The 13,929-nt window shown below is 37.2% G+C and overlaps 1 protein-coding gene across 1 annotated transcript in view; it reads left to right on the top strand.

The window, feature by feature from the left end:
• The window catches only part of NOX4 (NADPH oxidase 4), a 165,881-nt gene that overhangs the window by 137,464 nt on the left and 14,488 nt on the right, over nucleotides 1-13,929 (top strand). The window contains 1 exon segment of the mRNA XM_033205707.1: nucleotides 12,076-12,195. Within this exon segment, the coding sequence (XP_033061598.1) occupies nucleotides 12,076-12,195 (120 nt within the window).

The raw sequence follows: 13,929 nt of genomic DNA, 5'->3' as shown, positions 1-13,929 counted from the left end.
CACAAAGACATACATGTGCCTATACAGCCTTGAATGCATATTTTGGTCTATATGTACATGTTGACCAGGAGCATGAATGTGCCCAAAAGAATTGATGCACGCCTATTTGTATTTTTACTTACAGTGGCTGTTGGCAGAGGCTGATGATGCCTGCTTTTCTGACTCTTAGGCTTACAGTTTGCCTAATGCCTTTGCTTGATAGGGTAGTCAAAGTAGCTTCCCAGGTGGTTATCTATTTGCAGCTACAGGAATACCTCAGAGATATTATGGGTTTCATTCTAGGCCACCGCAATAAAGTCAATACTGCAATAAAGCTGTCACACTTTCTTTTAGTTTCTCAGTGCATATAAAAGTGAATTTAACAGTATTCTATAGCCTTTTAAGTTTGCAGTAGCCTAGATATGTCTAGAAATACTAGGTACATCCGTTAATTAAAATATACTTTATTGTTAAAAATGCTTACAATCATCTGTGCCTTCAGCAAGTCAAACTTTTTGCTGGGAGGGGATCTTTCCTCGATGTTGATGGTTGCCGACTGATTAGGAAGGTGGTTGTTAAAGGTTGGGGCACCTGCGGCAATTTCTTAGAATAAAACCATGAAGTTTATTGCATCAATTGGCTCTTCCTTTTACAAAAGATTTCTCTTTAGTATGTGATGCTGTTTGATAGCATTTTACCCACAGCATAACTTCTCTAAAAATTGAACTCAATCCTCTCAAACCCTGCTGTTGTGTTATCAAGAAAATTTATATGATATCCTAAATCTTTTGTTGTCATTTCAGCATTTTCTTTCTTTTTTTTTTTTTTTTTTTTTTTTTTTTTTTTTTTGAGATGGAGTCTCGCTCTGCCACCCAGGCTGGAGTGCAGTGGCCGGATCTCAGCTCACTGCAAGCTCCGCCTCCCGGGTTTACGCCATTCTCCTGCCTCAGCCTCCCGAGTAGCTGGGACTACAGACGCCTGCCTCGTCGCCCGGCTAGTTTTTTTTGTATTTTTAAGTAGAGACGGGGTTTCACCGTATTAGCCAGGATGGTCTCGATCTCCTGACCTCGTGATCCGCCCGTCTCGGCCTCCCAAAGTGCTGAGATTACAGGCTTGAGCCACCGCGCCCGGCATTTCAGCATTTTCATAGCTTCTTTACCAGGAGTAGATTTTATCTAAAAAAAAAAAAAAACTACTTTCTTCCTGTAATCCCAGTACTTTGGGAAGCTGAGGCAGGTGTATCACCTGAGGGCAGGAGTTCGAGACCAGCCTGGCCAACATGGTGAAACCCCATCTCTACTAAAAGTACAAAAATTAGCCAAGTGTGATGGCCCCCGCCTGTATTTCCAGCTATTTGGGAGGCTGAGGTGGGAGAATTGCTTGAACCCAGGAGGTGGAGGTTGCAGTGAGCTGAGATTGTGCCACTGCACTCCAGCCTGGGCAACAGAGTGAAACTCCAAAAACAGACAAACAAACAATAAACAAAAAAAAAAAACTACTTTTTTTTTTTTGCTCATCCATAATAAGCAACTTTTCATTTATTCAAATTATATCATGAGATGGCAGCAATTCAATCATATATTCAGGCTCCACTTGTAATTCTAGTTCTCTATTTACACTATGTCTGTAGTTGCTTCCTCCACTGAAGTCATGGACCCCTCAAAGTTAACCATGAGGGCTCAAATAAACTTCTTCTAAACTCCTATTAATTTTGGTAATATGACTTCCTCCCATGAGTCACGATGTTCTTAATAGCACCTAGAAGGTGAATAATTTTCAGGATGTTTTTAAATGTACATTGCCCAGATCTACCAGAGGCATCACTGTCTATGTTAGCTATAGCCTTATGAAAAGTATTTCTTAAATAATAACAATTGAAAGTCAGAATTTCTCTTTGATCCATGGATTCCAAGATGGATGTAATGTTAGCACGCCTGCAAAGAACATTCATCTTCATGTACATCTACATCATAGCTCTTGGTTGACTAGGTGCATTGTCAATGAGCAGTAATTTTAAAAATTTATTTGTATAAATTTATGTGGTACATATGTAATTTTGATCCATGGAGAGATTGTATAGTAGCCAAGTCAGGGCTTTTAGGGTATCCATCACTGGAATAACATACATTGTATCCATTAAGTAATTTCTCATTATTCACCTACTTCCTAGCCCCCTTGCAACCTTTCAAGTCTCCACTGTCTATCATTCCATACTTTATGCCCATGTGTACACATCATCTAGCTCCCTCTTTTAAGTGAAAATATTAAGTTTTTGACTTTCTGTGTCTGAGTGATTTCATTCAGGGTAATGTCTCCTGTTTTATCCATATTGCTGCAAAAGTCATTATTTTGTTCTTTTTTGTTCCTGAATAGTATTTGATTATGTATATATACAGTATTTTCTTTATCCAGTCATCCATTGATGGACACTTAGGTTGAATTCATTTCATTTTTATTGTTCTGGTGTGAGCTTTGCTCACTGCCTATGTGAGTAGTAACATTTTGGATAGAATCTTTTTTTTTTTTTCTGGTGGGATTAAAATATTCAGTAAACTATGCTATCTATAAACAGATGTGTTTTCATCTGGACTTTGTTCTTTTATTTATAGAGTACAAACAGAGTAGATTTAGCATAATTCTTATGGGCCTTAAGTTTTTCAGAATGGTAAATGAACACTGCTTCAACTTAAAGTGACCAGCTACATTAGTCCATAGACAAGAGTCAGCCTATCCTTTGAAGCTTTGAAGCCAGGCATTGACTGCTCCTTTCCAGCTGTGAACACCTTAGATGGCATCTACCACTTGATGGCTGTCTTGTCTACATTGAAAATCTGTTGTTTAGTGTAGTCACCTTTATCTATCATCTCAGCTAGATCTTCTGGATAATATGCTGCAACTTCTCCATCAACACTTGCTGCTTTGCTTTGAACTTTTATATTATAGAGATGGCTTCTTTTCTTAAGCCTCATGAACCAACCTATTCTAGCTTCAGACTTTTCTTTTGCAGCTTCCACATCTCTGTCAGCCTTCATGGAATAGAAAAGAGTTAGGGCCTTGTTCTGGATTAGTCTTTGGCTTAAGGGAATGTTGTGTTGTGGCTGGTTTAATCATCCAGACCACTAAAACTTTCTCCATATCAGCAATAAGGCTGTTTTGCTTTCTTATTATCCATATGTTCACTGAAGTAGCACTTTAAATTTTCTTCAAAAACTTTTTCCCTTGCATTAGCAGTTTGGCTCACTGTTTGGCACAAGAAGCCTAATTTTATGCCTATCTCAGCTTTCAACATGCCTTCCTCACTAAGTTTAATCATGTCTAGTTTTTGATTGAAGTGAGAGACATGCAACTCTTCCTTTCACATGAAACTAAGAGGTCATTTTAGAGTTGTTAATTGGCCTAAATTCAATATTGTTTTGTCTCAGGGAATAGGATAGTCCCAGGTAAGGGAATGAGAAGGAGAAATGTTTGGTAGGTGTACTCAGAACACACACATTTGTTCATCATTGCAGATAACTGAAAGTCAAAGAATTTGTATCTTTGTAACTTAAAAAAATTCTGTAAAGTTGAAAAACAAGTCAAACAATTAGAATGTATTTTATTCACAACCACTGTTATGTATATCTACACTGAGATTTTCCCCTCATTTTTCTGGTTGAAATGTGATTTAAGACCTAAAATATGGGTTACAAAGCAACTTCCTTGCCCTATAAAATTACAGCGTGTCACAGAGTGATATTTACAGATCATGGCATAATCCACATAGATCATAACATCACTAGCATGGAGTCATTGTGCACTGGTTAGTGTAAGCTGTGGTATTTTGGATTTGGTCTGGGGTTTCTATTTAGTCAACATAGTGTCCCTATAATCTTTAACTTCCTGTTACCAAGAGACATCTAACAAATAATGAAATATGGAAATGTGTATCCTTTATTTAGGTGAAAAATATTCATGAAGAGAACTGACTAGTTCTGAAATGTATATGGGTGTATATATATATGTTTAAGGGAAAGGCATTTAAAAAATATCACCTGCAATGGTGCTTGGAAACACTCTTCTAAAATACAAGAATGTTCATTAATCAATTTCTATGTTTGTGAGCTCTTATTTGACCCATTGCCAAAGCCAGGGCATCCATTCTCATCAGGATATAATTGTAGACATTGCTCCGTGAAAATTCTCTGAGCATGAAGAGGTGTGACAGTTGTCAGAAAGAGATAGATGAATGGAAAGGAATTTTAAAAAGAATGTGCATCTAATACAAAATGCATATTGTTGATTTATAGGTTGGAGGAAACAAATGGAGATAAAGAAACAAGTTTTATTGCTAATTAACTCTGAAGGACTTAGGTTCATGACATATGTAGACTAGAGAGTAGTTATAATCTATTTTTATCCTTGTAAATACAGCTTGGACATGTAAAATGGTTAAGTGCATCTGGTTTAATTTTATCCACAAATTACTTGCAACCATTTTGGCAATTAAACCAGCAAAACATGACCCAGTGGCTCTGGAAGTTTTAACCACAATGTATGTAAAAATATTGTGAAAATACAAGAATAAACTATTTTTACTAGGTTCTCATAAAGATCAAGTTCTCTGAGCTTCCTAATATCTGAACTGTTTAGAGAGGAATATCATTTATGACAAATTTTAGAGCTGTTCTTTTTTGACTTGGTTTGCTGCCAAAGAACAACCTTGATTGTTTGGACAATAAAAGCAATGTCCTAACTCAATCTCATTTCTAATGGGCTACGTAAAAATGACTTCAAATGGTGATTTTGGGTAATACCCTTAAATGCAAAGCCTCAGATGACCTTTCAACAGTCTGTTCTCCAGCTTAGCCTCCTTTCTCTTTCCTAGCCACGTTTTGAGTTCCTCTTCAATACATCATCCATCTTTAATAATTTCTGTTCAATCTGCATGTCTGTAATGTACTTGTCATCTGAGCCTGAGCCAAGTTCTTTTCTTTTCTTTTTTAGACGGAGTCTCACTCTGTCGCCTAGGCTGGAGTGCAGGGGTGAGATCTCGGCTCACTGCAAGCTCTGCCTCCCATGTTCAAGTGATTCTTCTGCCTCAGCCTTCTGAGTAGAAGGGTTTACAGATGTGAGCCATCACACCGGGCTAATTTTTGTATTTTCAGTAGAGACAAAGTTTCACCATAGTGGCTGGTCTCGAACTCCTGACCTGGTGATCTGCTCACCTTGGTCTCCCAAAATGCTGGGATTACAGGTGTGAGCCACTGTGACTGGCCCAAGTTATTTTCATTTATAATAGTAACACATAATGAACGCTACACATGCCAGGAATTGTGCTTTATATGCATTATTAATTTAATTCTTACTATTCCTCTCTAAGTTATGTAGTACTATTTCCCTAATTTTACAGATAAGAGGACTGAGATTCCAAGACGTAAATGCCCTACCCAAAGTCACATGGCAGAGCTGGGTCTCCAATCCACATTTTTTTGGCCCCTCAAATAATACTTAACTTAGAAGTGGGTGGGTCATTGAGGGATTACTTCCAGGTGGCTGAAAACTGTGTATGTGTGGAGCATGTGTGTGCATGCATGTGCAACACACATACACACACTTGGAGTCAAAGTATAAGTAGAAATATGGACAGGGCCTAGAATACCTTCTGTTTTCTGAGGCAAGGTCTCATTGTGTCACCCAGGCTGTAGTGCAGTGGTGCAAGCACAGCCCACTGCAGCCTCAACATCCTGGGCTTAAGTGAACCTCCTGCCTTGGCTTCCAGTGTAGCTGGGACCACAGGTGTGTGCCACCAGGCCTGGCATATATATATAGATATAATTTTTTTTTTTTTTAGAGACATAGATTTCTTTTTTTTTTTTTTTTTTTTTTTGAGATGGAGTCTTACTCTTACCCAGGTTGGAGTGCAATGGCACGATCTCTACTCACTGCAACTTCTGCCTCCTAGATTCAAGCGATTCTCCTGCCTCAGCCTCCCAAGTAGCTGAGATTACAGGTGCGTGCTACCACGCCCAGCTAATTTTTGTATTTTTAGTAGAGACAAAGTTTCACCATATTGCCCGGGCTAGTCTTGAACTCCTGTTTCAGGCAATCCACCTGCCTTGACCTCCCAAAGTGCTGGGATTACAGGCATGAGCCACCACACCCGGCCGGAGACATAGGTCTTATCACATTGTTGTCACAGGCCTTGTCTTTGTTGCACAGGCTGGTCTTGAACTCCTAGCCTCAAGCAATCATCCCACCTAAGCCTCCCAAAGTACTGGGAATACAGATATGAGCCACTGCATCTGGCCTGGACTGCCACTTAAATGACCTTGAACTTTGTTGTAAAGACAATGAAGACCATGAAAGTATTTTAAGCCAAGCAGAAAGATAATTAGACTTACATTTTTATAGATTCTCATGAAACTAGAGAGGTACATGAGGTGTGATATGGGGCCAGCACGCTAGCTTGTTGGCAATTTCATATTCAGGCAGGAAATGATAATGGATTCGTACTGTGGTAATAGTAATATGGAAGATCAGATAGATGTCTAAGGGTGTTAGGAGGCATAATTAACAGAATGTGATGACTATTATGCAAGAAGGAGAAGAGGAGAGAGAGGGAGAAGGAAAGAGCTTTGGGTGACTTCAGGCTTTTTCACTTGAGTCACGTTCTGGTTTAAGTCCTCTTGATTGAGGGAGAGTGGCAATCTGAGCATCTTTATGTTGACTTTTTGTTCTATATTACAAATGATGATAATGGAGATACCTTCCTTCTAATGTTGCTTTGAGGAATGCCCAATGCATGACATAATTGTTTCTTGTAAGTCTTTGTGATATTTAAATAAAATCAGAAAGCACCTGGCCTCTTGCAAAACTGAATTCTCATCACCATTCTCATTGTCAGCTCTGTTCTGCCATTTCTCAAAGCGATTGCTTGCCTCAGGGCAGGGGGAAAGGCTCTGTCATGTGGGCTGCTTTTATATATTCAATCCATTCTAAATCCTGTCAGAAGGGATGCATTGTCCTGTCTGGTAGAGGTGGCTCTGGGTGACATGCTCTGCTTGGATTAGTCAGGAAGGAGCCCTTTCCCTTGTGTGTCTGCCTATTTGTGGTAGTGGTTATTCCGGTACAGTTTCCACAAGCACAATAATTCATAAGATTTTCCGCAGTATGCATATTGTCTTTCATAAAAGAATTACTATCTTTCATCTTCTAATCCTTACATTTAGACTTTCTTTTATATAGTATGTGAAATTCCCATACTTGGATGGCAAGAGATCTAAAAGGTAGTATTCTGACTAGAGTGTGGAATGTAGTTATAAGAATGCCAAATGCTATTGATATTTGCAAAACTAGGCAAGTAGGATGTCCAAAGAATGCTGGTCTGTCAGCAAGTAGTGGATCCCAACCCCTGGGCTAGGATTCACGAGGCAAAACCCTGTCATCAGGACTGTAAAACTGAGGCACTGCTTAAATTGTAAAGATTTTGGCCCAGAGATGTAAGTCAAGAAGCTGTGTTAGTGCAAGGCTAATGAGCAAGCAGTGAACAAGCCTTAGTGCTGACTGAGAGCACAACTCATTCCTGACTCAGATAAGAATTGGTTGAAGAATAGGGCCAAGCTATGTCTAAAACTGGAGGTTAGGTGGCCAAAATCACAGAACAAGTTGGAGAAGTAGCCACTTTCTGGAGATAGATTAAGCACAGGTAAGTCTCCATCTAGTGCCTTTGAGAGCTGTTTACTTTCTTTGTTACCCCATCCTGTATTCAGCTGCCATACATGTTTTCACTCTTTAGTTTTTAGGTTTGAGAAATTTTTGTTGTTTATTTGGGGTTTGTTTTTTTTATTTTTAAGCAGAAATTGTCAGTCGACAAAGTAGCCTGAAGTCCTTCCTTTGTTAAAAATCTTATATTAAATGTAACAATTCATAATGGTTATGAGAGAATAATTTTGATAGCATGATTATTTTATGGGGACTCCTTGCCAAAGAATTTTTATCCTTGCAGACTTTAAATTAATTAATTTGTAAGGCCTTGACTGAACTGAATCATTCAGAATTCCAAGAGATAAATATCAGAGTTTTTTGCTTTTTCAAACAATGTTGTTTTTATTTTAACATGAGATTGCATTAGATAATAATTACAAATTATTGTAAGTGGGATTGGGTTCTTGATTTGTCTCTCAGCTTGAATGTTATTGGTATACAGAAATGCTGCTAATTTTTGTACATTGACTTTGTATACTGAAACTACTGAAGTCATTTATCAGTTCTCTTGGCAGAGTCTTTAGGGTTTTCTAGGTATAGAAGCAAATCATCATCAAAGAGAGACAGTATGGCTTCTTTTCCTATTTGGATGCTTTTTCTTTCTTTCTCCTGCTTGACTGCTCTGGCTAGAACTTCCAGTTCTATGTTGAATAAGAGTGGTGAGAATGGGCATCCTTATCTTGTTCTGGTTCTCAAGGGAAATGCACCCATCTTTTGCCATTTCAGGATGGTGTTGGTTGTAGGTTTGTCACAGATGGCTGTTACTATTTTCAGACATGTTCCTTATATGCCTAGTTTATTGAGGGTTTTTTTTTTTATCATAAATGGATGTTGGATTTTATCGAAAACTTTTCTTGCATCTATTGAGATGAAAATAAGTTATTTGTTTTTATTTCTGTTTACGTGCAAAAACAGAAAATTAAACATTGGGACACAGAGACATGAAGATGGGAACAATAGACACTGGGGAGGGAGAGGGGCAGGGATTGAAAAATTACCTACCTGTATTGAATGCTGCTGTACACTGTAGAGTACAGTATTGGTTGATTAAGCTCATGATCATGTGTCTGACTGGAAGCTATGGCAGCTGCCTGGCATCATGAGAGACTATTGTACCAAATACCACTAGTCCAGAAAAGGGTCAAAATTCAAAATTTTGAGTACAGTTTCTACTGAGTACATATTGTTTTCACTCCATCATAAAGTCAAAAAATTTTAAATCGAACTATCCTAAGTCAGGGACCATCTGTAAAATCACCACCTGCACTAGCTCACTCCTTACCCTCCTTACCTGCTCTGTCAGCAACATCAGTATCTCCTGAGGGAATGGTGGAAACTACAAATGCTCAGACTTCTGAGTCAGTAAGTCTTGGAGTAGGGCCTAGCATTCTGTGTTTTAACAAGTCCTACAGGAAATTCTGCTACACAGTAAAATTTGAAAACCATCAAGGGAGAACCATCACACACTTTAAACTCACTCCTTTTGTTGGTTGTTTCTATTGATATGATTATCTCCTGAGACTAGAATGGTCTAAAACTGCAATACCATCCTCTCCGGAGGAATCGTTAATCACACTCACTTTTTTCCCACATGAAGAGAGAATTGTTAGATGGTAATTGTCCTGGAACCTTTTTTTGTTTTTACCTTTATATAATACCCCTCCCCCAAATAATTGATAATTGTAATAATTATTATCTGATTATTAAAAAAAATAATAACTTTGACTCTAACTTTGGAGTTAGATTCAGAATGAATTTAGTAAAAGTCCTCCCTCCTTAATATAAGTGTGACCTTAAGAAAATTATTTAGCCTTTTTGAGTTTTAGTTCCCAATGTAATAAAATAGGCATTATACTTTCCTATGAAATTTGTTGTGTGAATTAACAGTGAAGGTATACATAGAACATTCAGTACCAACCCTGGATTAAATGTTCGGTGAAGAGTATCCATTGTTATTATAACTTATTTTAGGTTTCTGTGGTAAGAGGCTCAGGCATTTCTTGAAAAAGAAAATTTTTTTTGGACACTGAGTTTTACTCTGTCACCCAGGCAGGAGTGCAGTGGTGTGATCATAGCTCACTGCAGTCTCAACATCCTGGACTTAAGCCATCCTCCTGCCTCAGCCTCCCTAGTACCTGGGATTACAAACACTTGCCACCATGCCCAGCTAATACTTAAGACAAGGGTCTCATTATGTTGCTCAGGCTGGTCTCAAAATTCTGGCCCTAAGCAATTGTCCTACCTCAGCCTCCAAAAGTGCTGGGATTACAGGTGTGAGCCACTGCACGAGACCCTTGAAATTATTTTGTTAATTAAAAGAACTGTTTAAAGTGACAGCTGATCAGAAAAGATTTTAAAAGGCAAATATTTTTCAAAACTTTACACTTATATGAACATTAAATGTTATAAATTACAAACCTTTACTTTTAATAATAATATAGTATTTATTATATTATTCTTAAATATCTAATATTTATCAGGTTCTCACTATGTTCAGGCACCATGTTAAAAGCTTTAACAAGTATATTTACATTCAGCCACATAAAATAGAAATGTAGCTTGAAACTCATTAATCTTAATGAAAGAATTAAATCAGTTTTTTAAAGTGTAAATACTGCTTTCAAGGGAAAAATTTAAATGTCAAAAATGTTTATATATTTCTGAGGGGGTCAGGGAAGAAGATATCTCTTATTCTTAGAATTATCTTAGATCCACAATCCTTCATAAATGTTATTTTCATTAGTTATCAACTGAAGTTTAAAAATGTGTCAAATTGATTTCCTCTCTACTATGTTATAGCAAGACTTTAAAGAGTTGCCTGTAATTTCTACAATCTGGTTACATATATTATGATAATAACAACATAGCATTCTTTTAAAGACCGTGTACTGATAGGGAGAAAGCCACTGCTCATAAATGAAAGGCAGTATATTTCACACATTAATCAGATTAAATATGTAAAAAAAAGTGATTTAAGCAGTTTCAGTTTCCATCTCCCTCAAAAAACTGGATGTCACGAAATAATAAATTACTAGTAATTTTATCTTCTTATTTTCTCCAAGAAAAGCAAAGTTTTCTCTCTCCTGGTACAAAAAAAAAAATATTTCAAATGAAAAACAACTGATTCTCTAGGGGCCTTAAAATCAAATTCCCACCTACATTTCCCAGCTCATACTGGACTTAGCCCATTTCTTGCATCAATGCTGGGCCTCCCAGAAGGCCTGTCAGTATACTGTAGGCACTGATTGATGCCATGAACAAAATATATTTCTGATATTTGTGTGGGCCTCTACAATTCTTAGCACACTTTTTTTTCTGTAGTATCACATCTTATTGACTCTTTTATGGATGAAGGAAATCCAATTTAGAGAGGACAAGTAACTTGTCTGGTATCCCAGCCCTAGTAAATGACTAGAACACTGAGTTCTAGTTGTCCTGTCCAGATTTATTTGCAACACCGAAGAGTAGCTTTGTGGGGAGTGGGGAGGGTGTGTGTGTGGGTGTGTAGCTCAGAAAGCAGACAAGTAGGAAGGAGGTGGCAGTGGCCAAAATATATTCACACAGCCAAAACAGATGCAGGGAATTTGAGAAATGTAGTGTTTTGGCTGGACATTTTGCTTCCCTGAATAAAATTAATTGTCTGTTACTAAGAAAGAATGGGAGGATGAATTATTATATGAACAATTAGCATTTCTATTGCATTAAGAAGGATTTTGCTATGCTCACACTCCCCCCCCCCCCCCCCCCCGCCACACACACACATACTTGAATATATAAACATGAGCAGACTAATTAGAACTTCAGAGCTTCCTTTGTGACTGTTCTTTACAGGTAAAGAACTATCAGTTTATAAGTAAAGTTCTATACTTATGAACAACCAGGCCAAGAGGAAGAACAGTGCCAAATTCTTTTCCTTACTCCTATTATTTTTCTGTTCACATAGTAAATGTTTAAATAAGTATTTCTACTACTGCCATTGGAAAAAAATATTTTTTGAATTTAGACACAGTAAAGCAATTGTTATTTTATTTTAGTCCCATATAGTAATCTAATATGATCAGACCTTTAACTTGTCCTTAGCTATCTGGCATGATCATATTTATAATATTCTATACTTTTAATTAATGGTTCCTCAATAAAAGGCATACTGAGAAACAGATGCACTTGTTTTAATCTTGACAATTCATAAACAACATTTGTTATTCCTTTAGGCTGATCATTATGAGAATCAGTGAAATAAGGCCTGTCCTATCACAAAGTGTAGAGATTGTATTCAACGTGTTTATTATATGGTACAGAAAATTAATTTAACTTATTTTCATTTTTTCCCACCTTTGTATGACTGCTCCACAGGCTGTATATTGATGGTCCTTTTGGAAGTCCGTTTGAGGAATCACTGAACTATGAGGTCAGCCTCTGTGTGGCTGGAGGCATTGGAGTAACTCCATTTGCATCAATACTCAACACCCTGCTGTATGTCATTTTGATCTATTTATTAATCCAAATAGAGAACTGTCAATATTTCAGATATATCTCTTTTTAGTATAAAATAATTCCTTCTTGAATTATTCTACTTGTTGATCAAGGACCTCCATTTACTGATTGAGGAGGGGAATAATTCAGTGATTCTCAACATGTGGTCTGTGATTCCCAGCATATTCTCTTGTAGAAAGATGTCATATCACAGTTGTGCACTCCTCTGTCCTTTTCCTCTGTTAAAAGTAATTCGCCTCCATCCTTCATTTCTCTATATCCTCATCAGTGGTAAGTGGTTCTACTCATTCATTCAGTCAACAAATATTTTTGTGCACCCATCTGCCAATAGATCTTACAGGTATTGGGAAGATAGCAATTAATGAAAACAGAGTCCCTGCCTTTAAAAAGCTTACATTCAAATGGGGCAAGTAAAAAAGAAAACAATGAGAAATATAAATAAAATTGTTTCAGAAAATATTACAATTATGACAAAAAGTAGACATTAATGGATATGGAAATAAAGGGCTGGATTTTCTGAGATCACAGCTGAACACATCATTCCTTCATTTATCACTTAGCAAATTTACAACAGACTAAGGAAAAGTAAGTTCAAAGGTGAAATTGTGGCTGGGCACATTGGCTTATGCCTGTAATCCCAGCACTTTGAGAGGCTGAGGTGGGTGGATTGCTTGAGGCCAGGAGTTCAAGACCAGCCTGGCCAACATGGTGAAACCCTGTCTCTACTAACAACACAAAAATCAACCGGGCGTGGTTGTGCACGCCTGTAATCCCAGCTACTCCGGAGGTCGAGGCATGAGAATCTCCTGAACCTGGGAGGAGGAGGTTGCAGTGAGTAGAGATGACACCACTGCACTCCAGCCTGGGTGACAGAGCGAGACTCTGACAAAAAAAAAAAAAAAAAAAGAAAGGTGAAATGAAATTGTCTGACCAGGAAATACTAAACTAAAACTTATTTTAGTTTCAGGATTATAAGCAAAAGTTGATTGATCGATATTCTTATGAAAACACAAAGCAAAATAAACGTAGAAAGTTATTCTCAAATCTATTCCATTTACTTTTTTTTTTTTTGCAGAACCAAAAAAGAAATAATAAATTTAAGTGATGTGTTTGAATGATATTTTATTTCAGTTTTAAATACTAGATGTAAATTTGGTACTTTCTGGTGGTTCTTACAAAAATGATCATGCTCTAAGCTAGAAATAATTTGTTTCTGACAACACATTACAAGTTATTTGGTTACCTAATGTTATGAAAAAGGAAGAATATTTTCTTAACCTCAAGCCTACTTTTTATAAATGGGGATCCAAACTTGGAATTATGAGTTGCTGGAATGCATTACGTCGTACAGGATTGTGAAATCTCTTTCTTTAATGATTTTTAAGAGGGGATAAACAACCAACTTTCTGGAATGGTTTGGCTCATTTTGCCAAAAAACCAGGGCAAGACTGGATGACCTTTGGAACCCTACTCAGTCTGTGATAGAATTCACTGAAAATTGAATTTTTTTTTTTTTTCTGAGATGCAAGGCCCGATGTTATTCTGGTCCAATTTAGTTATGGCCTTCAACTGGAAATGAATGATATGCATACTTGTGAATATTATTCACACTTAAATTCATTTAACACTTAAACACCTAAATTCATGAAGTATGTCATATCCTTGAGTCAGTATATTACATATTAAATTCATTTAGGTCTCATGGTAAGTGCT

The sequence above is a fragment of the Trachypithecus francoisi genome, unplaced genomic scaffold (genome assembly GCF_009764315.1).
Source record: "Trachypithecus francoisi isolate TF-2019V2 unplaced genomic scaffold, Tfra_2.0 Lachesis_group8, whole genome shotgun sequence".
In the NCBI taxonomy this organism is placed as follows: Eukaryota; Metazoa; Chordata; class Mammalia; order Primates; family Cercopithecidae; genus Trachypithecus; species Trachypithecus francoisi.
The sequence above is the reverse complement of the archived record's forward strand: the minus strand, read 5'-3'. Positions and strand labels throughout refer to the sequence as shown.